The sequence below is a fragment of the Hippopotamus amphibius genome, chromosome X, assembly GCF_030028045.1.
Source record: "Hippopotamus amphibius kiboko isolate mHipAmp2 chromosome X, mHipAmp2.hap2, whole genome shotgun sequence".
Classification (NCBI taxonomy): Eukaryota; Metazoa; Chordata; class Mammalia; order Artiodactyla; family Hippopotamidae; genus Hippopotamus; species Hippopotamus amphibius.
Window position 1 is genome coordinate 104,621,707 of NC_080203.1, and position 24,026 is coordinate 104,645,732.

The 24,026-nt window shown below is 36.5% G+C and overlaps 1 protein-coding gene across 1 annotated transcript in view; it reads right to left on the reverse strand.

Annotated features, from left to right (window-relative positions):
- Positions 1–24,026, reverse strand: part of CFAP47 (cilia and flagella associated protein 47) — a 474,307-nt gene that overhangs the window by 261,640 nt on the left and 188,641 nt on the right. The window contains exons 32-34 of the mRNA XM_057717674.1: positions 22,308–22,389; positions 21,278–21,406; positions 11,458–11,650 (exon numbers count right to left, since the gene is read on the reverse strand). Of these exons, the coding sequence (XP_057573657.1) occupies positions 11,458–11,650; positions 21,278–21,406; positions 22,308–22,389 (404 nt within the window). The remainder of the gene's footprint in view (positions 1–11,457; positions 11,651–21,277; positions 21,407–22,307; positions 22,390–24,026) is intronic.

The window sequence follows — 24,026 nt, forward strand, 5'->3', positions numbered from 1 at the left end:
AATTCTTTGACCTTTAATTGGCATACCTGAAATGTTGGCTATTATTATTATTAATCATGGTTTTATCAAATGTCCAATTGGTCCAGTACGTTGAAGAGAAAATGATAGTTGAATCAATTTTTCATTTTGTCCTATTCTAAACATGCTTTCCTGCCACGAGCTGAAAATCTCTTACTCGCTATTTTATGTCTTGAGTCTCCCTCCCTTCAAAGAGATGAATAATATTTGTGAATCTTTTTAAAGCATTTTGAAAAAAGCTAAGTATTAGAAGAATTCATATCAGATGCCTAATGTCTGGGACTGTCTGAAGGTCACTATAATGTTACAGCCAAAATTATGAAATACAGAAAAAAAGATAAGAACTTTCTCAAAATGAATTATCTATACAATAACTCTGAGCATTATGGAAAAGGATGGTTGGCTGTCTGCCTTATTCTTTAACTTCCTATTACAGTGATGTCACAAGCACTGATACTTCTTGGACCATCAGAAAAGGTAACTGACAATTTGTCGTGATCATGGGGCTAGGAACCCATGATGATTGTATCGGAAATCACTGGGGTGGAAATATTGGTAAAACGGTGAATTGATGTATATCTACTTGTGTATTTGTTCTCTTTTAAAAATGCTAAATCATTTGTGTATATATATTATATATGTATATATATATACACACATATATACAGACATGTGTGTGTGTGTGTGTGTATATAGATACTGTGTATAATTCTACCTCAAACTATTCTTTCAGTTCAGTGATCAACTAAGGGCTCTAATCACCAAGATAATAGGGTTTTAATTAATCAACTTGTGAAGATGTTGGGAGTGACAAAGGAATTCTCACCTGTCACCCTAGAAACTAGATTTATTTCCAAGGCCCAGGCAGCTGACTTCTTTCTACTATAATATAATTTACATGTTAGAAGGGATTTGGGCTTTTTTGTTCTCTGCTGCATCTTTAATCTCCAGAACAGTGCTGGGCATATAAATCGATGCTTAATAAATTTGTGCTAAGCAAATAATATTTTTAGTTGCTTCTGTTCTTGTTAGAGTTTTAAAAAATGAATTATCATACTAAACTCAGATAAAGATTAACTTATTTTTTATTCAAGTTATTTTATAGCCTTTGTTTTTATACTTAATACTTTTTCATACATTTCATTTATGGCATATAGTGTATGGTACAGAGTTAACTTTACCTTAATTACAAAATGTCAGCCAACTGATCTAGCACTATTTACTGAATAAACTAATATATTTATTATGGATTTTGAAATGGCACATCCATATTAAATTCTATTATATACTTTCATTGTTCTGAGTTCCCTATTATGAATACAATTATGAATATTCCTGATTCTTTTTTAATACATTTAATATTAATCATTGAATATTTATTTTTTGTCATATATTTTCTTTAACTTTTTCTCTGTATTATTCTTTCCAAATTTTATTATTACAATGCCAACCCTGGACATCTAGCAAGTGAATAAACCATATAATTTTATAAGAACATAGTTGCGGACAGGAGTAAGAGGATCTTATATTATCACATATTAAAGTATAATAAAAAAAAGTTAAAGAAAAATACTACAAATTGAAAATACTGAATTCACAATACTATTAGTCACTAAGGAATGCAATTCACGTGCAAATAAAATACTACTTCACACACACCTAATGCCTATAGTCAAAAAGACAGTCACAAGACTTAGTGAGGGTGTGTACAAACTGGAAACTTCACACATTGATGGGGGGAAGGTAAAATTGTATTAGCACTTTAGAAAACTATTATCTGTTAAACATTCAGTTAAACTGTTAAACATTTGGTTATCATATGATCCAGAGACTCCACTCCTATGTCCTACTCAAGTAAAATGAAAATATATGTCCACAAAAATCTTTATATGAATGTTCATGGAAGCATTATTTATAATAGCCAAAAAGTAGAGACAATCCAACTACTTATCAAAGGATAAATGGATAAACAAAATGTGGTATAGGCATACAATGGAATATTATTTGTAAATGTCTGAACCTGGAATAAGTGAAAAAAATCTGCCTCAAATATATTTATTATATGATTCCATTTACATGAAATATCCAGAATAGGTAAATCCATAGTGACACGAGATGGACTAGTGTTTTCCTGGTGCTGGAGCAGTGAGAAGTGACTGCTAATAAAAACATGCAGAATCCACTGGGGGACGATGAAAATGTTCCAAAATTAGATTGTGATGATGGTTGCATAAATCTATCAACATACTGAAAGCTATTAAATCATATACTGTAAATGGATGAATTTTATGATATTGGAATATCTCAATAAATTATGAAAAATACACTTACCGTATGATTCAGAAACTCCAATTCTAGATATTTATCTCTGAGAAATGGAGGCAATTTACTATAAAATACTAATATATAAATGTTCGTAGAGGGACTTCCCTGGTGGTGAAGTGGTTGGGAATCTGCCTGCCAGTGCGGGGAACACGGGTTCAAGCCCTGGTCCGGGAGGATCCCACATGCCATGGAGCAACTAAGCCCATGCGCCACAACTGCTGAGCCTGTGCTCTAGAGCTCAAGAACCACAGCTACTGAGCCCGTGTGCCACAACTACTAAAGCCCGCGCACCTAGAGCCCATGCTTGGCAACAGGAGAAGACACCACACTGGGAAGCCCGCGCACAGCAAGGAAGAGTAGCCCTCGCTTACCACAACTAGAGAAAGCCCGTGCCCAGCAACAAAGACCCAACACAGCCAATAAATAAATAAATTTTATTAAAAAACATGTTTGTAGAGGCTTTACTCATAATAGCCACAAAATGGAAACAATACATATGTGTATCACTCAGCTAAAGAATACAGAAATTATAAAATATATATAATAAAGAACACTCACAGAAATCAACAAATTCAAGACAAACAACTACTCTCTGTCCAAAAGAAAAAGTTCCCTCTCTGTGCTGTGATTTATCAACCCTTTTATATTTTTAAAGGACTTGAAGCCAATTTCATGGTTCTTGACATTTAAGACCTCCCTCAATACTCAACACTGAGTCAGACAAATCAGTACTCAGTTACAGGATTACAATTTCTACTGCCACAATGGAGAAAGAGTTACGCTGTAAACTATTAGCAGATATATTTTAATATTGATTATTTAAATGAAGTAAATGTTAGGGGAATATGGTTGTTAACCACTGCTCTTAAAAACATATGCTCTCATCTATTTACAAATGTAAAATGGTTCTGAGACCAATTCCAACATGAATGTATGTGTATGTTGAGGAGAAAGGTTCCCACACCAGTGAGCAATGCTCAGGACACCAGCTGGGTGTCCTATAATTTAACTAAATTCTGACACCATCAACCCAGAGATAGAATCGTATTCCACAGGTAAAATGCTCAGACCCACAGGACTGCTCTCTAATTCACAGGCCAATCGCAATCCCAGGTTAACATCGGTTCTTCTGAACAACAGACTGAAGATTCCAAGGACTCCCCTCACACTTCAGATGCCAGTCATATATCCAGGTTGTTACCTGTACTTCTGACCAACTAGCTATAAATCAGAGTTTTCCATGATCTCCTCCCCCTTCAGATTCAATTTATTAGCTAGAGCAATCACAGCTCTCAGGGAAACATTTACTTATGCTTATCAGTTTATTATAAAATGATATGATAAAGAATACAAGTGAACATCCAGATGGAAGAGATGCACAGGGCAAGGTATGTGGGAAGGGAGGTAGAGTTTGCATGCCCTTTCCAAGTGCACTACTTTCTCCACATCTCAACATATGTATTCACCAACCCAGAAGCTCTCTGAACCCTGTCCTTCTGAGTTTTTATGGAGGCTTCATTATATAGGCATGATTAATTAAATTCTTAGCCACTGGTGATTAATTCAACCTCCAGGCCCTCTCCACTACCCAGAGAACAGGGGGTGGGACTGAAGGTTCGAACCCTCCAATCACAAGGTTGGTTCCCCAAGCAACCAGCACCATTCTTAGGTGATCTAGAGCGCATTACAAAAGTCACCTCATTAACATAGCAAAAGATACCCTCGTCTGTCTCTCCACTTAGGAAATTCCAAGAGTTTTAGAAGCTCTGTGCTAGAAACCAGAAGAAAGACCAAACATATAATTCTTATTATAATTCACAAAATCTTACTAGCAATTAATGTAATAATTTATCATTTCTTATAGGCCCTAATGGTTCATTTCAAATGAAGTCATATTTCAAACATAATCCTTAATATTTTCTATTTGGTGATTTTGGTGAAAAAGAGAAAAACAGCCACTGAAATGTGAGAGCTTGCCCAGTATCAGCTGGGCTTTGGTACTGGCAGGAGCTAAGCTGATACTCACGGCTGGATCATGTTACTCTCTTATGGGACATAAACAGTCTCACAGAACACCAGTGTCATACAAGGTCACTCTGCCATTGTGATGAAGTGAGACAAAACAAGAGCATTTTATAATCTTCTCTAAGCCCAGAACAAAAACAAGCTCATCGTGTAAACCACAAAACACCAAACATCTCCCTCTCCTGGCTAATATGAGTGACCACTGCTTCTTTACCAATTAAAGAATTACCCTCACTGTAGTCTTCTTCCACTAGATTTACTGTTAATCATAGGATTACCACTGTCCCTGATAACATACAGTCAAAGCAAATCCCTGTTTCCTTTGCTGGGGAGGTAGATATTTCCCTCTATCTTTCTAGGTTCTTCTGGCTCATCTAAGAATTAAATTGACATGACACAGATTAACAGGATAAAATCAAACAAAAGTTAAATTACATATATACATGGGAGAGACCAAGAAAAGCTCACCAAAATGGCTGAAGCCCTCACCTTAAATAGCATCCTCAGCGAAAGACAAGAGGATGTTGAGGGTGGGGAGAGTCAACTATGGGAGGTAACCAAGAAAAGCACAGCAAACAAGGGTAAGGTTTTAATGCAGATTTAAGTCTTTTCCATTGATAGGTTTGGAGAGATTTTGTCACCCTCCTCCTCCTAGTACAGAAAGGGAGACAATCTTACAAATGGAGATTTCCTTTACAAATGTAAATGTTTCTCACAAAAGGATAACTACTTGTTTTTTAGTTTTTCCCATGTCTGCTATTTCTTAGAAAGCAACCAGCTTAAAATAATATTCCAAAGAGACACATTTTTGGGGGTGGCAAATTCTGCTCCCCTATACCTTGAACCCAGTTTACCTAGCCAATGCACAAATCCTATAATGTCTTTCATATATCCTTTACTGTGAGACACCCTGTGATTCTCCATAATCAGTTGTCTTGCTTGGTTGCAATGAGCATTAAAAGGAATTTGATCAACTAGTTGTCTCTGGCTAAAAGGCAATGACACTGAGTAGGTATGAATATGAAAGAGAGGGAGAATGTGGTCTAGCTGTTGGGCAATTTTAACACCCTCTATTTTCCTGGACACATGGTTATTGCCTTGGTTTGCCCTGATTTATTGAACCACACTGCTAATCCATTGGAAGCGGTTTAACTTTCTCTTCTTACGTTTGTTTTCCTGCTTGGCATTTCTCTGAATTTAGTGCTGAGCCTCACACTAATCATGACTTCTATATACTGACTGACAGTCACATTCCCCAAATAAAACATTCTAGATGTAATATTAAAATGTCATATGATACCATTTTTATTGTCTGTGTGCATTTCCATCTTGCAACATCAATGATAAATACTTAATGCTTAACATTAAAGGGCTAATTTGGAACTTCTGGGAAAAATGTAAAGTTCCTTGTAAATAATGACTGTTTTCTGGTTTAATGAAGTTGAAAATTAGACACATTTGAAACAACCAGTGCATATAAATTTAAGACCTCACCACTATATTTGTTTTAAGAATACACAGCATTACTAAAAGACCAATACAATCTCCCAAACATGTACTGAATATTGTTTACTTTAACAAAATATTATGTAATAAATAAAATCGGGGCACCTTTATATGGTACATAAAATAAAAGATAAATGTTGCCAAACATACTTATAACTCTGCTCCACCAAAGAAAATTAAAAAGGCAATTAGAATAAATAAAATAGAATAAAAAGGCATTATTTTGTAGAACAAAGCTCCTTTGAACAGACAATTCAAAATGCTCCAAATTGGGGATTCTGTTGAAAGTACAGTAAAATGAAAGTACTTAGTCCTGTCAGAAGTTAAACTGTATGTTACAAAATGGTCTGTTGCTGCTCTCAAAATCACCAGGTGATTTCAGGATGATAAAATTTCCATTAGCAATAAAATGTAGCAATTGAATCAACGGGTCCAAAGGAATGACATAGGGGATACTTGATCATAGGCATGATCTACTGAAGAAGATACTGTCACTAAGGTATGAAATACGGTTCATCAGTGAAATAACATTAAAGTTTTAATAATAAAAGGGCTTAAGCACATACAATACAATGCGTTACTGGGAACGGAAGGCAGAAGGATGAGTGTACGAAAGCAAATATATCTCCTGGCAAGCACTAATAAGTTCCCCTATATACATGAGACAGGTGTCCACTTAACACATGAAAAGCGCTTTCTGACTTTCACAACACTTAGAACATATCCTCAGCTGTTATGGATTTTCAAACACAAGATGGCTATCTTTTCTTTTTCCTTTTTCTTCTTCTTTCTTTTTTTTAACAGTGGCTCCCAGAAACCATCTGTAATTAGAGAATGAACTTTCCCAAACTCCGATTGACTGCCTGGTACCATGTACTCTTGGGCAAATTCATGGCAAGTCCAGGGTTAAAACATCTCAGTCTGCCCTCAGTGCTAAATTCAAGTGTGCTGGTCAAAAAGCATATGATTGCAGTGCATTTCAATCCATGGACTTGCTGCTTCCAGACAAAATGCCTATTTTATCATAGCAGTCACCAGCTCAGCCATCTCCCATGCCTCTCCAAGGCTAAAAGAATGAAGTCCTAAGACACTGTTCTGATGTTCAAATCATATCAGATGGCTGGGACTCCAGGCCAACTGATCCCAACTTCACTACTCACTACTCTCCAATATGCCTTCCTGTGGCAAGAGGAAGACTCCCTATTTGTTACATCCTTCCCAGTTCCTTCATTGCAAAGAAATTCTAATGAGAGAGCGCAGCAAAGGAAATCATCAACAAAATGAAAAGGCAACCCACTGAATGGGAGAAAATAATTGCAAATCACATATCTGATAAGGGGCTTATATCCAAAATATATTAAAAAAGCTCATACAACTCAATGGCAAAAAATCCTCAGAACAATCTCACTGAAAAATGGGCAGATCTAAATAGACATTTTTCCAAAGAAGGCATAAAGATGGCCAACAAGTACATGAAAAGATGCTCAATATCTCTAATCATCAGGGAAATGCAAATCAAAATCACAATGAGATATGGTCTCACACCTGTTACAATGGCTATCCTCAAAAAGACAGGAAATAACAAGTGTTGGCGAGGATGTGGAGAAAAGGGAATCACTCTGCACTGTTGGTGGGAATGTACATTGGTGCAACCACTATGTAAAACACTATGGAGGTTCCTCAAAAAATTAAAAAGAGAACTACCATATGATCCAGCAAGTCCATTTCTGGGTATTTATCTGAAGAAAATGCAAACACTAATTTGAAAAGATATACAAATCCCCATGTTCATTGTTGCATTACTTATAATATCCAAAACATGGAAACAACCTAGATGTCCATTAATGGATAAATGGATACTAAAGAAACTGTGGTATATATACATACACACACACACACGCACGCACACACACACACACACACACACACACACACACACACACACAGAGGAATATTATTTACCCATGAAAAAAGTGAAATCTTTCCATTTGTCACAACATAGATGGAACTTGAGGACATTATGCTAAGTAAAATAATTCAGACAGAGAAAGACAAATACCACATAATCTCCCTTATATACAGAATCTAAAACAACAAGAAAAACCAAGCTCATGGACACAGAAAATAGAGTGGTGATTATAAGAGGTAGGCGGTGCAGAGGTAAAAGAAATGGCTGCATGGTTTTTTGTTTTGCTTTGTTTAAATAAACTAAATAAAATTAAAAAATTTTTTTCTAATGACAAAACTGTATCAGACCTGTCCTAAGTAAGGTGGAGGTGCTGACAGAAAGACCTCAGCAGATTTTATGCAAACAACACGTCATGTTGGTTCCAATGTTAAACTCTCAAGAGTTTCTAAGAAATCCACAAACAACTAAAAAATTATTTGTTTCCCCATCAGATTGATCAAGGACACATTGTGCTTAAGATTGACTCTACAAGCTGCCAACTGATCAGTTTACCCAAAAAGTGTGTAAGCAAGGCCCACTATCTATTCTCTGCAAGGTTTCTCCTTCACTATTAAAGGATAATTTCAGAGTACAGAATTCTAGGTTAGTTTTCTCTCAATAATTTAAATATTTCACTCTACTCTTTTCCTGAAGGCATAATTTCTGAGAAGAAGTTGGATGTAATTCTTATCTTTGTTCATCTACAGGTAAGGTGTTCTTTTCCCTTTGGCTTCTTTGAAGAGTTTTTTCTTTATCTGGGATTTTCTGCAGTTGGAATATAATGTGCCTAGCTATAGAGGTTTGGTGTTCTCTGAGCTTTCTGGATCTGTGGTGTGATGTCTGACATTAATTTGGGGAATTTCTCAGTCATTATTGCTTCAAAGGAATTGTTTTTTAAAGAAGGGACTTCTTTTTCAAATATAACTGGTAAGTAAATACCATTCTGTGAACAATTTAAAAGCACTAATTGCTTTTTGTGATACTATGGCCTAATTGCTTCATACTTTAGAGCATATCAGAAGTTTATTAAAACACAGATTGCTAGGCCCCACCCTCAGAGTTTCTTAATCAAAAGGTAAGAAGTGCAGCCCTATCCATCCACCCTCCACAACAACACTGCACCAAGCTGTAACCATGGTGAGACTTTACCAATGGAGTGGCGATGAGAGGAGTAAGGGTCAATGTTGAAAAGTAAAAATCTGGGACACTGAGTATAACTTTTTCTCAGTCCTAAGTGAAGTCCTTCACAGAGCTTCTCCTCACGACCTCCATAGTTATAAACCATGCAGACCTGTACTCAGGTACATACTGAACGCAGAAAGTACCTCCTAACTCAACCATTCAACTTGATCCCTGCATTGGTACTAGAAGGTACAAACTAGTAAGCTAATACACACTCAATTCTCTGGAATAGAATAGAGAAATATATAAAACATGAGTGTGTCCCTTTATTCATTGATTTTTTCATTCATTTATTTATTTACTCAAACAATATTTGATATCTGTTATTTTCCAGGCACTTTTCTGAGACTACAGCAGCAAACAACAAAACAGAAGAGACTGTTCCTGTTAAGAAGCTCACATTCTACAGGAGGAGTCAGGGTATAAATATTACCGGGGATCGACACTATTGAGAAAAATAAAGAGAAGGACCGAAGGATGTTCTAATTTAGAGAGGGTACTGGGAAAGCTTCTTTAGAGAAGGTACTGGGTAATATGCTATTTGAGCAGGGTCTTGAATGAAGTGGGAAAAGGAATCGTGAAGATATCCAAGAAAATAAAGGTCCAAGCAGAGGGAATAGGAAGTGTAATGGCTTTGCAAAGGCATGAGACTCAGTGATTTAAAAAGCAAGAAATAGACTAGTGCCCATAATGCATTATTCTAAAAAATGCAGCAAACTCCTTGAAAACAACTTATGTACACCATTCTGTTGGCAAAAACAGAACCATAATAATTTTACAACAAAAGAACATATTCACTTCTAATATATGTTTATATTGTATAACACTCTAGTTAAAGTGTTATTCCTCAGTAATCAAACTATTTATTTACACCTTGTTCTTTACATTTTTGAATGGGCCAAATACATGGTTATAAGATGTGAAACTTATTAAATTGCAGTTTCAAGGCAAATTGCTTGATATTATCACTGTGTCAATTAGAAGCTAATAAAATATTCCATGTTTACTGTTCTCTAATACCAATATATCAATACATCTCTTTCAATCTTGATGTCACTATGTTTGCTAAAGTAATGTCTTTAAGTTAGGAGCAACTGTAATTCAAAGTCTCATTTTAAATCACACTTTTAATCTTCCCCTTCCTTCTAAAGTTTAGATTAAATTCTGAAGGTTCCATATAAAAAATAAAACACAACCCATTCTGAACATGACACGTTTGTATGTACTTGGAAGAGGGAAGCTGAATGAAAGCCAAAGAAATAACCAACGTGCACACGTCCTCTTCTCAATACAAGCAATGCTTATGATGAAGAAAAAAATGCACAGGTATACTAGCCCATTGAAACTATTTCAAAGAACATAAGGCTCTTGGGGTAGAACTTATAAAGCCGCATTCCTCAAGGGCAGAACAAGGGAATGCCCACCTGAACACTGGAGCAGGTCTATCTGTGATCACTCGCTTGTCTTGGTCTTGGTATATGGACCTAATATGACCTATCCCCTCAAAATTCCCACTTAGTGATCACCAACATGACCATCACATGGAAGACATTTTCTAGTCAATTTTCACTTGAGCTCAACTAATTACATATAAGGTTTTAGCTGTGTCACCTAAATGTAATACTTCATAGAGCAGAAAATGCCAGCAGTGTTATTAAGGTGACCTTTCATTTCTAGATCATCTCTACATAATTTTTATCACTTAACCTTCAAAATAAAGAAGCATCTCTTATTATTTCCATTTTACATGTATTGGGGCCCAGGGCAGTCTGCCCCAAAATGTGCCTCAATGGCATATTGATTATTTTGAATTTAACTTACTTAAGAAACGGCCAATGCAAGAGGGACACTTTGACCCTCCTCTTTGTCTCCCTGAAAGCAGGAGATGAATCTATCATGTAAAAGGTGCTCTCCCTGCATCCGGAGGCAGAAGGACACCCTTATCACCAGAGATAGGGGATTTGGGCAGAGAAGCCTGTATAAACAAAACTTATTACTTTTTTAATTGACTACCCCAAGACCAAACTCTGCTTAGATTCTTCACTAATCAAGCACCCAAAGCCTAAGTTTCTTTGTCCTGTCAATTCATCACAAATTTCTTTGTCTAAAAAGTCTAAAAGCTGCCTGCTTTGGCCACTTCTTAGGTCCAATTTTCACGGGATCTCCATATGCATGAATTACAATTTGTTTCTTTTTCTCCTGTTAATCTGTCTTGTGCTAATTTTATTATTAGTCCAGCCACAAGTATTCAAGACAGGGAGAGGGGGAAATTTCCCCCTCCCTGACACATGTAAGGAAACTGATCATGAAAATGGTATAGGACATCCTATTTGTAGAACAGAATAAATGCTATAGTCAGGTCTAGAATCCATGGATTGTTTGGTTCTATGGCTCCTTCTATATTGTCAGACTACAACTTGTGATCATTTATTTAAAGAAAAAAAAATACTCACCTTTGGGACAGTTTTTCCAAATAACATGTCGGGTGTTCTCATAATTTGTGTTCATCCAACTAAGCAGAATCCTTTCAGGATTAGAATATATGTTGCTGGATGCAAAACAAGGATTGACTTTTGGTGAATTCTGCACATGTACAGGGGGCAGATTATTGATGCTATGTGGTACAACTCGGGATAGTACCAGAACCTAAAATTTGGGTAAAAGAGATAACTTTCACTAGACCTGAATGGCAAAATAAAAATTAGTATTTAAAGAATAAATACTACCAAGCAAAGAGTAAATACACACCACCAAGTAATTCTCTGGCACCAGCTGGATGTCCTACAATTCAACTCAATTCTGATGCTATCTACGCAGAGGTCACGTCAGAGTCCACAGCTCAGTCCCACAAGACTGTCCTCTACTTCAGATGTCAAACACAAGCCCAGGTTGCTACCTGTGCTTCTGACCAATGGGCTATCTGTTGGAGGTTCCAATGACCCCTTCCTTGGGTTCAATTAATTTGCTAGAGCCGCTCACAGAACTCAGGAAACCCTTTTATTCATTAGATTACTGGCTTATTACAAAGGATATTAAAAGATAGGAATTAACAGCCAGATGAAGAGATACATAGGGTGAGGTCCTGAGTAAAGGAGCGTCTCTCCTTGTGGAGTGTGGGGCCCAGCACGGTGGCTTGCGGAAGCATTCTGGTTGGAAGGTTTCTGAACCCCCTCCTTTGGGGTTTTATGAGGGGGTTGCATTACACAGGCATGATTAATTAAATAATTGGACACTGGTGATTGATTCAACCTCCAGTCCCTATTCTCTCCCTGGAAATCAGGACATGGGAGTGAAAGTTCCCAATGCTCTACTCTTGGTTGGTTTCCCTGGCAACCAGCTCCCATCCTTAGGTGCTCTCCAAAAGTCACCTCATTAATGTAAACCTAGCTGTGGTGAAAAGGGGCTTCTCATGAATAACAAGACACCCAGTTCAAATTTATGGCTCTGAAGGGATTTCAGGAACTGAGGACAAGACACTAAATATTGTAACAAAAGATGGTCCCACTGCTCTTATCACTCAGGAAATCCCAAGGGTTTTGGGAGTTGTGAGCCAGGAACTGTGGATGAAGACCAAATATGTATGAGAAATATACATTGCGTCAGACCAAATATATTTCTTATAAATCATAATATTGTATTACCTAATTTAAAAATTAACTGATTTGAGAACACTTTTTTTTTTTCAAATGCCATTTCATTAAAAACACAAGGATTTGAAATGCCCTTCTCATTTCTTTGCCAGCTTATGTAACTTACAAAAGTGTTATTTCGAAAATCAAAGTAATAAGTTCTCAAGTCACAACTAATTGTGGTAAGGATATTTATTTAAGAGGTCTGTTTTTAAGATGACAAAAGTGTACACAATTTTGTAATTTGGCATATTTGTATCCTATATCATAAAATTTGGTATCTTTACATCATATCACCATTCACTACACATATACCACGTTTGATCGTGAAGCTATGTATCTGTTTAAAAATAATTAAGCAATATTAAAATTAAGTAAAGAAACCAGCATCTGATCAGTAGTGTAATATAGCAATGAGCTACTCAAAAGTGCTGCTCTACTAGTGAGATGGTAGATCACAAGCTGTTCATCCCATCCAGAGCCTACATACATACAGCAAGATTTTCTCAATGAAGGAGTCAGAGCATTTGGTTTACATTACAGTACAAACTCAGCTCCTTGGTTCATTCCAAACCTGTGATAGACAGGCGTGGGTGTGAAGACCACAAACTGAGTGATGTGCTTTAGAGATAACGTTGGTAGCCTGACCATACCTCTCTAGCATTCACCTCCCATTTGGAAAGCTACTCACCTACTTACTTTGTAGGTAAAGACCTACAAATTTCTTCTGGAGGGCTTTTTGTCTGGCATGTGGGAGCACACTCAGCCAGGAGTGCCAGAAGATTAATGACCCTAGAAGCAGGCCCCTACCAAAGATGGTCAGGGAACTGGTAGATAAATACTCCAGCTTCCTCATCACTCAGTTGGGGAGACTCTGAGATTTATTATTCAGTGCTCCTACAGATCCCCAGTGGAACTGAGCCTCAGTCGTCCACCGTGGAACTTGTTTGAAACCACATCTGTTATGAGCTTCCTTATATTCTCTGATTTGACTCCCTACTCTAATACCCATGCTTCTTGGGTTTACCTCTGAAATAAACTACTTGAACTCAAACCTTGTCTCCAAATCTGCTTTTAGGAGAATGTAGTATAAGACAAGTATTGATACTTTCATAGTCAAGTACATGTTAATTGTAACTTTGGAAAAAAGTGCTCATTTCTTTACGTTTAACATATCTAAGCTATGTAGTGTCTCAAATGGCTACAGTTTAAAATTTATTAAAATACCTATAAGAGTGCTGCCAAAACTGTTCTTAACTCTGCCACTCTGAGAACTATTTTAAAATTTCATCAAAAAATCCATGTCTGAATTCTGGATAATTATCTGGCATATGTCTAGTAAGAATAGTCATTCATAAATGTGATTTGCATCATTTAAGCATTTTGGATAGAAGTGTAACAAAACTTTCCGGTAGTTATGTGACCTAGGGTTCCTAGGCTTGAAATGACACATTCTGTAACAATACAATTAAAAGCCTTTGAAAAGAACCTTTTCCCCTTTCTCAGGGATTACCAAATGATGAATCACCTGAGTACAGCTGAGATAAATGTTTGAGACTAATAACCTGAACTGGCTCAGGATTCATCCATCATCTCTTACCTCTACTCTGCAAATGAGACAAGATCTACAAGTGACCCCTGACTACAAATTTGGATTTAATGATGGACCCACACAGAGGATGGGTGTGACCTTTACCACAAGAAGAGCCACCCTGAGTACTTAGTTCTACAGTAGTGCTTCTCAAACCATCCGTAGTGAAAGACTTGCCAGTTTTCACTCTGCCACAAAATGCTAATTTTCTCAAATACTCTAAAAATAAACTCCTAGACATATGAAATGAAGAACAAAGCATACAAAATACAAGACTCCATCACAAGCATCCCAAATCCACTATGTGCAAGAAGTGTTACTATTTTTTGCTTAACATTCAATCCACACAAAGTATTTTAAGACTCAAAACAACAATGACAAAACTGCATATAGTATATCTTTTGGGTCTGCACCCAGTTTCAGTGTGGAGGGGACGGAGTTTCCTCACAGAAACAAGCAATTCTCAGGCACCAGCAGGACATCTTAAAATTTAACTTAATCCTGACACTATCTACCAGGAGACAGCATCAGATTCTACAGATTAAGGACTCAGTCCTACAAGACTACTCCTCCCTCACTTCAAATACCAACTGCAAGCCCAGGCTGTTACCTATGCTTCTGACCTTCCGGCTACCCACTGGAGGTTCCAGTGATCCCCTCTTTGGCAACTCAATTCAGATGCCAACTGAAAGTCCAGGTTGCTATACTTCTGAGAAACTACCTATAAATCAGAGGTTCCCATGACCCCCTCGAGTTCAATTAATTTGCTAGAGAGCCTCACAGAATTCAGAGAAACATATTACTTAGTAGATTATGAGTTTATTATAAAAGGATAGTGATTCAGCAACAGCCAGATGGAAGAGATGCTTAGGGCAAGATATGCAGGAAAGGGAGAGGAGTTTCCATGCCCTCTCTGGGCTCACCACTCTCCCCACATCTCTACGTGTTCACCAACCCAGAAGCTCTTCAAACCCTATCCTTTTTTGGGTGTTTATGGAGGCTTCATTACATAGTCACGATTGATTAAATCATTGGCCATTGGCAAATGATTCAACCTCCAGTCCCTCTTCCCTCCTAGGAGGTCAGGAGTTGGGTATGAAAGTTCTAATCCTCTAATCACATGGCCGGTTCCTCTGGTGAGCAGCCCCCATCCTTAGGTAATCTAGGGGCTTTCCAAAAGCCACTTCATTAACATAACAAAAGATACCTTTATCACTCTCCTCACTTAAGAAATTCTCAGGATTTTAGGAGCTCTGTACCAAAATTGGGAATAAAGACCAAATCTATATTTTTTACTACAAATCACATCACAGTATCTCATTATATATATTGAGTGCTATTCAACCACTGTCATGTGCACTTCTAGTTCCATATGACTTTCACTATTATATTTGCTCTATTGTTTTTCAATAACAGGTTTTTAAAATTATGTGTTATTTTAATTTTGCCGATCTACATAGAAAAGAGATGACAATTTTCATCTTTTCATTGTCCATAAAAATCTCTGCATTTTCTTAGATTATTCAGATTGATTTGTTCTGAAGAATCATCTTGAATAGGCCTATATTGATCAGAAGGAAAGAATTAATAGCTGGTTTATGATCATTCTTTTAGATTTAGGGATCCCTGACACTTGGTTGGAGTCTCTTTACTCCATTAACCCAAGGAACTTACAGGAGTATGCCAGATCCGAGTTAATTGAGAAGCCAATGGAGACTGTGTATTGGATCAAGCACCCAGACATCATTTTCAAGACTTTGTGTTAGTTAATCAATGATTAGTCATGACAGGGAAGAGAGTATAGCCACCCCAAGATTTGCCAATTTGGCATGTGGATTGTTTCAACTGAAATCAACTGAGACCCAGCAGACTCAGGAAAAGCTTTTTACCTCTCCCTTAACTGGCTAAAAGAATTTCTATAGGGGGCCTGTACCAGGAAGAGAGCTATCACCAGAAATAACTTTCTCCATCAGAAAGACTTATCTACATGGCAGGGAAAACATTTGTTTACCAAACATTTATTCTTCCCATCTTCCTGTGAATTGTCTTCCTCCCCTTTGAAGCCCCAGACCCCTACCCCCTGCTTCTTAGTTCAGGATGGCATATAAGCCTCAACTGCCTGACTGTCTCATATTTTCATGGGCCTTCTGTATGCATATAACTTGTTTCTCCTGTTTGTCTTATGTCAATTTAATTATCAGACCAGCTAAAGAACCTAGAAGGGAAGAAGGGAAATTTTATCCATCCCTAAATTCATCACCCTGAGTGTGCCACGTGACAAGAAAACATAAAGGATCTCAGACTGAATGTTTCCCTAAATTGAAATGGTCCATGTCCACTAGGGCTCCATCTTTGTGTACATTTCTGATTTGAGTGTGGAGTGCGTGGGACACCAGAAGTGATGATTTGAGTGAAAAGCCCTCCACTTTGCTGTTACTATGCATCCTGTTTTACTTAACTTGTATACTTCCTTAACACTAAGTTAACATGTTGCTATGTGAAGTCTAGTATATTTTCCATTTTTGATTGTCAAACCAAACCCAAGGCCATGCTGATGGTGAAGCAGAGTAGGCCCTACGTGACTGATTATGCAAAAGATAACATTTCCAACATATTTTTGCCTATGGACTGGAATAAATTAGGCTTTAGTGATCAGTTTGCAACGAGTTGAGTTTTCCCACAATCTTTGTGATCAATGAAGGGAAATTTTCTTGAAGGATTTAAAGGACTTGAGCATCCTTAAATATGGCTGTAAAGCAGATTTTTAAAAATCATACTTACTACGGATTCTTATTGTACTGCAATAAAGATGGAAATCAGAGCACATACAGTAATAACTCACCTATCCAAATCTCAGCTACCTCTGAAAAGCTCATGCAGGCAAGCCAGCAAGCACATAATACATATATAAATATTCTGAGCTACAATCTGTGACATCTCAAAGTCTATAAATTAACTTTCTTCCACTTAATTTATAAAAACCTTTTTGTACACTTTAAGTCATTTCCTATTTGCTTCTACTTTACAGAAAAAAAGTAATAACCTTGGATATCTGGTTTCTTAAGCCACAAAAAATTATAAGTAATAGGAAAAGGAACTACCATAAGCAGATGCACTGATAACAGTAATAAAAAGTGAGAGGATATAGTCATATGACACGTGAATAAAGAAACTATTAAAAGCTAAAAAATAATCCAAGCATCTGAGCACCCTTTAGAGGAGAAATAAGCTTGTATATGATCCTGTGGTCACAACTATCCTGGATATTGAGGTGACACAAATGCTTCAAACACAAACCAGATTCTATTTAACAGGAAAGAAGGTCTATGTCTACTCCCTTACTACACATTGAGTGCATAATACAAAGCCAGTTCCTGTGCTTAGAGATAGGGACGTGGCAAATGCAACAATGCAATCTCTAGTTAAAGTATATTCTAGAAAGATATTTAATCCTAAATGGTTGAATTGCAAAATCTTAAAAAAGGTAAATTATAAAAAGTAGAATGAAAAAAATAATACTACCAAATTTAACTTCTTTTCCAGAGTTTCCAAGGAACAAGGCCTTATTGCACCTGTATTTGTGAGTGTTTCTGCATGTCTAAAATTCAAGCTGTTATTCCACCAGGAAATGGTTCTTATAGCTTTAGACCACATTTAAAGAAAACAATATTTTTAAAATAATGATTGGGCTCATAATGAACAAATAGAATAGAAATGAAATGTGAAGTACTGCCTCATAAAAAAAATAAGATGTAGAACATGACGAGCTCAAATTTTAATGTTACTAATCTGTTACAATTTCATAGAATGTTCTAACCTGTGTACAAACTATTGCAGTAAATCTGTATTCACAAATGTATTTGGGGGCACAATTATTTTCAGTAGAAATCAGCAAGGGTCAGATCAGATTTAACTTTTAGAAGTTTACATTTCCACTGCGCAGATTGTTTAAGTGGAAGGATATAATAAACGCTACTCAAACACACCATAAATGTTTATCACCATAACAAAACTTATTACCGTTATTTAAGTCTAAATATTATCAAGATCACATATGTGTTGTAAAGAAAATATAATTTAATTCCATAAGGTAAGAATTACAAAAAAGAAACTAATTTTTTTTAAAAAAAAGGCAGAGAGAAAGAAAATTTTTTTAAAAAGCATTCAAGTTTGTTCATCAACAGCCCCTATTAAAGAGGACAACAAAGGAAGAGATTTTGAGGAGAAGATGCAAGTTTCAGTTAAGACAGGAGGTAGAGAGAAAGTGCCAAGAAGAGACTGAGGCTGCAGAGGAGCTTTCTGGTGATGGAAGACATGGCATCAATCTGATCTCAGCTCTACAGCAGTGCCTATATCATCCCGGGGATCACTGCCAGGGGTTCCAGGAAACCTGAAAGCCACCTGTTTCTGAGTGAATGATGAAGTCTGCAGGCCCAGAAATCCCTGTTTCCCTTGTCTTCTTGCTCCCATTATCCAAGATGGCTCCTGACTCCTTAATCATCTTTATCAAACCTCCTTCCCTCTTAGCCTATATCCAGTTTTTCTCAGAAAAATCCCTCGTCTCCATGTCAAAGGGCAAAAGGATGACATCTTAATGAGAACATGTCAGTGTCCTACCACATGTCTAAAAGTTCTTGCATTTGCATTCACTTTTGTTCCTTCTCTACAGCCACAATGGATGGGTGCTCCTTTCTTATACCAGCCTTTCACATCTTCTCTGTTACTGTCCTGCATCAGTTGTCTTTTTCAGCTTTTGGATCTTTAACTTCTCCTTCCGACCAATTCCTTTTCAGCTAAATGAAAACACGCTCACTATATTCAGCTTTTAGAGACTTCTCCCAAAATTGGATTCGCCTTGATTCTTCTATCTCTTCCCTCTACCAGTTACAATCCTTAAAAGAGTTTTCTATCCTCATTGTCTCCACTTTCTTTCATTGCTTTTGTTCATCAAACACCTAATGACCTTCCCCAACTCATCACTACCACCACACCCTGAAAGTCTTTTGGCATCTTTGTTGTCCAATAACAAAAGAATTTTTAATCACTATCTTAAGCAACCTCTCAATTTCATCTGATACTGTTAACCACATTCTCCTTCAAAGGCTCTCTTTCCTACTTGTTCATGATATTATGAAGTGCTACTGCTGTCCTTCTGCCTATTTCAGCCTCATTCCCAGGATTCTTTTCCTGTCCTATTTAAATAATAGGTTTATTTGATACTGGGTTTCTAACATATGCTGTCTTTTCTTTTCACTTTATAGCTGTGTTCATCCCAATTTTATCCTCTATAAACCACTAAATTTGCATTAAGAAACCACACAGACCACCAATTCTCATAATTCAAAAATTAGGACTCAACACAGTATTTAAAACATTTGTTAGTGGTAGTAATGAGAAAAACTATAGCTTCATATCAGTGAGATAAATGATATTGTTAAATCTCTATCAAGGTATATACATTTACCAAGATGATGAATATATTCAGCTCTGTATCACATTATATATTCAGTAAATTTCGTCTCTTACTCTCTGTTTCCACTCATAATCATAAGTTAACAGAATGGGTGCCCATTTTGATTGTTACGGACAGTCAGACCCAGTATGTAACTACAAATAATAGAGATATTTTTCTTTAAAATCTACTTTCAAATACTAATCAAATGCTAAGGTGATTGATGAGCATATCACACTCAAAAGCAGACAGTAAAAAGCTAAACTTGGAAAATAATATTAAAGGGAATAGTATTCTACTCCTCAATAGCGTTCATCTCAGGGAAAAGCTTCTTCAGCTTCCATTCCCAGGACCTGAATAAACTATATAGTGTCTTTGTGCAGGTTAGAAATGGCAGTCCCTCTGAGAGCGTGATGTCCTGATTGCACCTGTATTTAAAGTAAGAGCTCTGCCCCCCACTTTGGTGAGACACAGCTTAGACCACGGTCCCCAGTCTTAGAAAGCAGCATATAGGGCGGAGTTCAGCACACATTCAAGAATTCAGTTCTATAGAAACTACATAATCATATTCAGCTTATCTATCCTTTCAAAAACTGGACACAATTTTTCTCCAGCAAATCCTTAGAAACAAACTCTTAATGCTTAGTGATTTATACCACATTTAAAAGCCAAGATATTCAAATCCTATAGGTATATGTGCAGTGTATCCAAGACATGGAAAGCATCACTAGAGGCATCATTTGAGCCAGCAACTTAAAATAATGGAAATGGTATATACAGAAAACATCAGTGCTATGAAAATATTATTTCTAATCTCACTCCTATTGGAAAAATGCATGAGAGTAATCATCTCTGCAGAACTCTTACATCTCAACATTGGAAAGAAGGATGCCGAATTCACCGAGATCACAATAAACTTATGTAATTCAGTAGTCTTACTTTCACAGTGTTTACATTTTTTTTTCTATTTCCTTTTACACTGAATTCAGAATAGAAGCATATTTTTAATCCCACATTTTCCCACAACTTAACATGAAGCAAATTGGAGAATCTCATCAACACCTGGTCTCGCCTACAGGTGTATGATTCCTAGTAAATCTCTCTCCAGAAAAACTTTATAGCAAGAGCCTGCTAAGTATTAGAGGTAGAGACCATAATTTTCACCAACATCTATTCTTTAATCCTTCCTTTAGGTATCAGAATACGCCCATATCTACCAATTTTAGAGACTACATTTCTCAGCTTCCCTTGAAGCGAGGTGCAGTCACATGACTAAATTCTGCCCAATGAAATGTCAAACAGAAATGATGCATTTTATAGATGATATCCTTAAAAGGTATTTACTTGTTTTCTACTCTTTAATCTGTTCATCCTTATTCTGAGAAATTGATCCAGAAATGAAAGTCCAGTACTGAGGATGGAAGAGACACCCACTATTTCTAAACCACTTCACCATTCCATGAGAAAAAAAATTATAATTCTATCTTACTATGTTTTTTAATCTTTTACAGCAGCATTACCTGTACCTTAACTAATACACTATTCATATAAATCAACCAAAAAATAAAAAACCCAGCAGTGAACAAGGGTAGAAAAGTTACCTTGTATGTCTGAAGGAACACATCTGTCCATGCGCGTTTACTCCAGGCTTCAAACTTTGTCATATCTATAACAATAGAATGCTTTTCCTTAGGTATATTGGAAAACTTGGGTGAGGTATTAGTAGAAGACTATAAGAAATAAAATATTACAACATTAATTACAATGCAAGGCAAATGTAAGTCCAAAGTTTTAACTACTTATTTAGCATATAATTTTCTTCTTTTTATAAAACCTTTCCACATCCTTTTTCCCATTCATCCAGATCTCTAATTCCCAATGTGCCAGTAACAGAAACTGTCTGGAACTCACAGCCCCTATTTAAGGTTGCAGATTTATTCATTCAATGTACCTACTAGCTCACTCTGTGGCAGAAGTGGCAGAATGAGATGCAAAATTATTCTGAATTCTGAATCCCCCAAAAACCCACACCCTTTGGATGAAGTCACAGGAACTCAGCAGAATGCTAAAGAACAGGCCCCTGGCTCTTCTAATAACGTCATGTGCTGACTACAGTAACACTGCCACAACTAAAGGAGAGTTGCCTCAAAGCCTACAGGCTTCTCAAGATAATTCCTCTTCTCAGTAGGTTTCCATAAAGTGAACCGTATAATTTGAAGAAAAAAAAAAAAAAAGAATATCTTGCTTAATTTCTCCCTATACCCCCCTAAAACTAAAGAAGGAACATGGCAAGTGGCAAGGAAAATAAACTAGTATTTTCTTTGAAAGATATATAGTCTAAAGATGTACTTTAAGAAAAAATTTAAATAAGTACAGACCATTCTTCATTTCTAAATCCCTTAATAAAAGAAGCAATTACCTGTATATTTAAGAAAGCCATGTAATCATTTCTACATGGGAACTCCACAGAGATTTTTAGACAAATACAAATACATGCTGTCCAGAGTGGCCTAATCCTTAGGCTATTTCATAAATAAAAATCAAAGATTCTAAAATAAAATCTAACAAAGACTAAAAAGCAGTAAATTCAGTAACAGTGCAGATTTTTTTCTAGAAACTAAATTTCCTCACTGTAATTTCAATCCACTTCTTATAATCTTCTGGTTCAAGCAGAAATTCTGGCAATATGTGAGAAATACATGCTCCTTGAGCACTAAAAGAAAAAAAAGAAAAAAACAAATTATTATAGCATTATACTCACGATCCAGCCTAGCATCTGCATTTGAACTTCAATGAAATTACTTCAATGTCATATAGTTTATATATGTATTAATTTTAATTTTCAAATTTAAAATTTATATAATTAATTTTAAATTTTCCTTAACAATGAAATGTGCATATGATGTTTCCTTTGGAGAATTACCAACGAGAAAGAACTTACTAAGTACCTATAACCATACACATTACCTTTACATGTTAATGGGACAGAGAGAGTTATAGGACTTGGCCTCTATTGTCAAGACCATTTTATTGTTATTATAAAACTGAAAAATACCTGCAAAAAGTTTGAACACAATAAATTATCTATTAGATAGATCATTAGTCAGACTATATTCATTGAATGCCTATCACTACATATGCCTGAATATAGAAAACCCCAATGTAACATAATCTACGACCTATTTTTCCAGAGAATATCCAAAAATTGTGGCCTCTTTGATTATATAAACTTATAGTATATGAAGCAGCAAATATCTATTTATATTATTTTATGCATGTAAAAGCATATATATGTATATAATTTATCATATTTTTAAATATATTTTTTCACTGTCATATTTCTTGAAATGTTTTTATCCAAAGTCTTCATATGCATGTCCACTGCCACCAGAACCACTTTATAGACATCTAATACAATTTTGGCAGCAGTATTTCTCATTGGGGATTTGGGTGTTTAGGTCTAACTCAGGGAGCAGAGAACGCCACTGACTGTAAGCATTTAACAGAGAATTGACCATCTGCATTTAACAGAGAATGCCAGATCTAGTACTGAACTTTATAAACACCCTAAGAAGTTTGCAGTCCTGTGACAAGTGGGGAAAAGAAAAAGCAGAAAGATGATCCTGAAAGCTCAAATCCTGAAGATAGCACAGATGAATGAAAAGAGGAAGGGCACGTTTGTGGGAATGGAAGCAGAGAGCATGGTTCCAGAGTTGTTATGTTTGCTGTGGCCCTGGGCCAGTCAAAGTTAGTGGAAGAAATCATGCTGCGGACATAAAGCTCCTTTGTCTGGAAAGCAAACATCATTCTTTCTCTTTGATTTTGACACATTTCCCATCTGCATTTACATTATTCCCATGAATCTTCATTATGCTGGAATTACTATAGGTTTAAATAAAATTTAATTTTAATGGTACACCACTCCTTAGCAGAAGTGGCCACACTCAGGCCTATGTAAGAATTCAATGAGATGATGCCCCATTAACTTGAAAGCCTAGAGGTAAAACAAAGGCAGACACCTCAGAGACTTATGAAGAAACTGGAATACTTCCCTGCATGCAAAGCCAAGACAGGATCTGATGAGGAAATAGTCACTTCTATCAAATGCAACTGAGAGTCTAAGGAAAACTATCAGGGAACCACTAAACTGAGAGATTCTTGAAGAGCGAGACCACATGGTATTCATTTGGGTATTTCATACTGCTCAGCAGAGAGTAGGCCCTCAGTAACAAACTGAGGCTGAAGAATGAATTTTTGCATTGTTAAAGACAACAGGCCCCAAATGGAGGGGCCTGCTTATACGAAGCCCCACATCACCAAATCAAGACTTAAGTACAGTTTCGGCTCTCC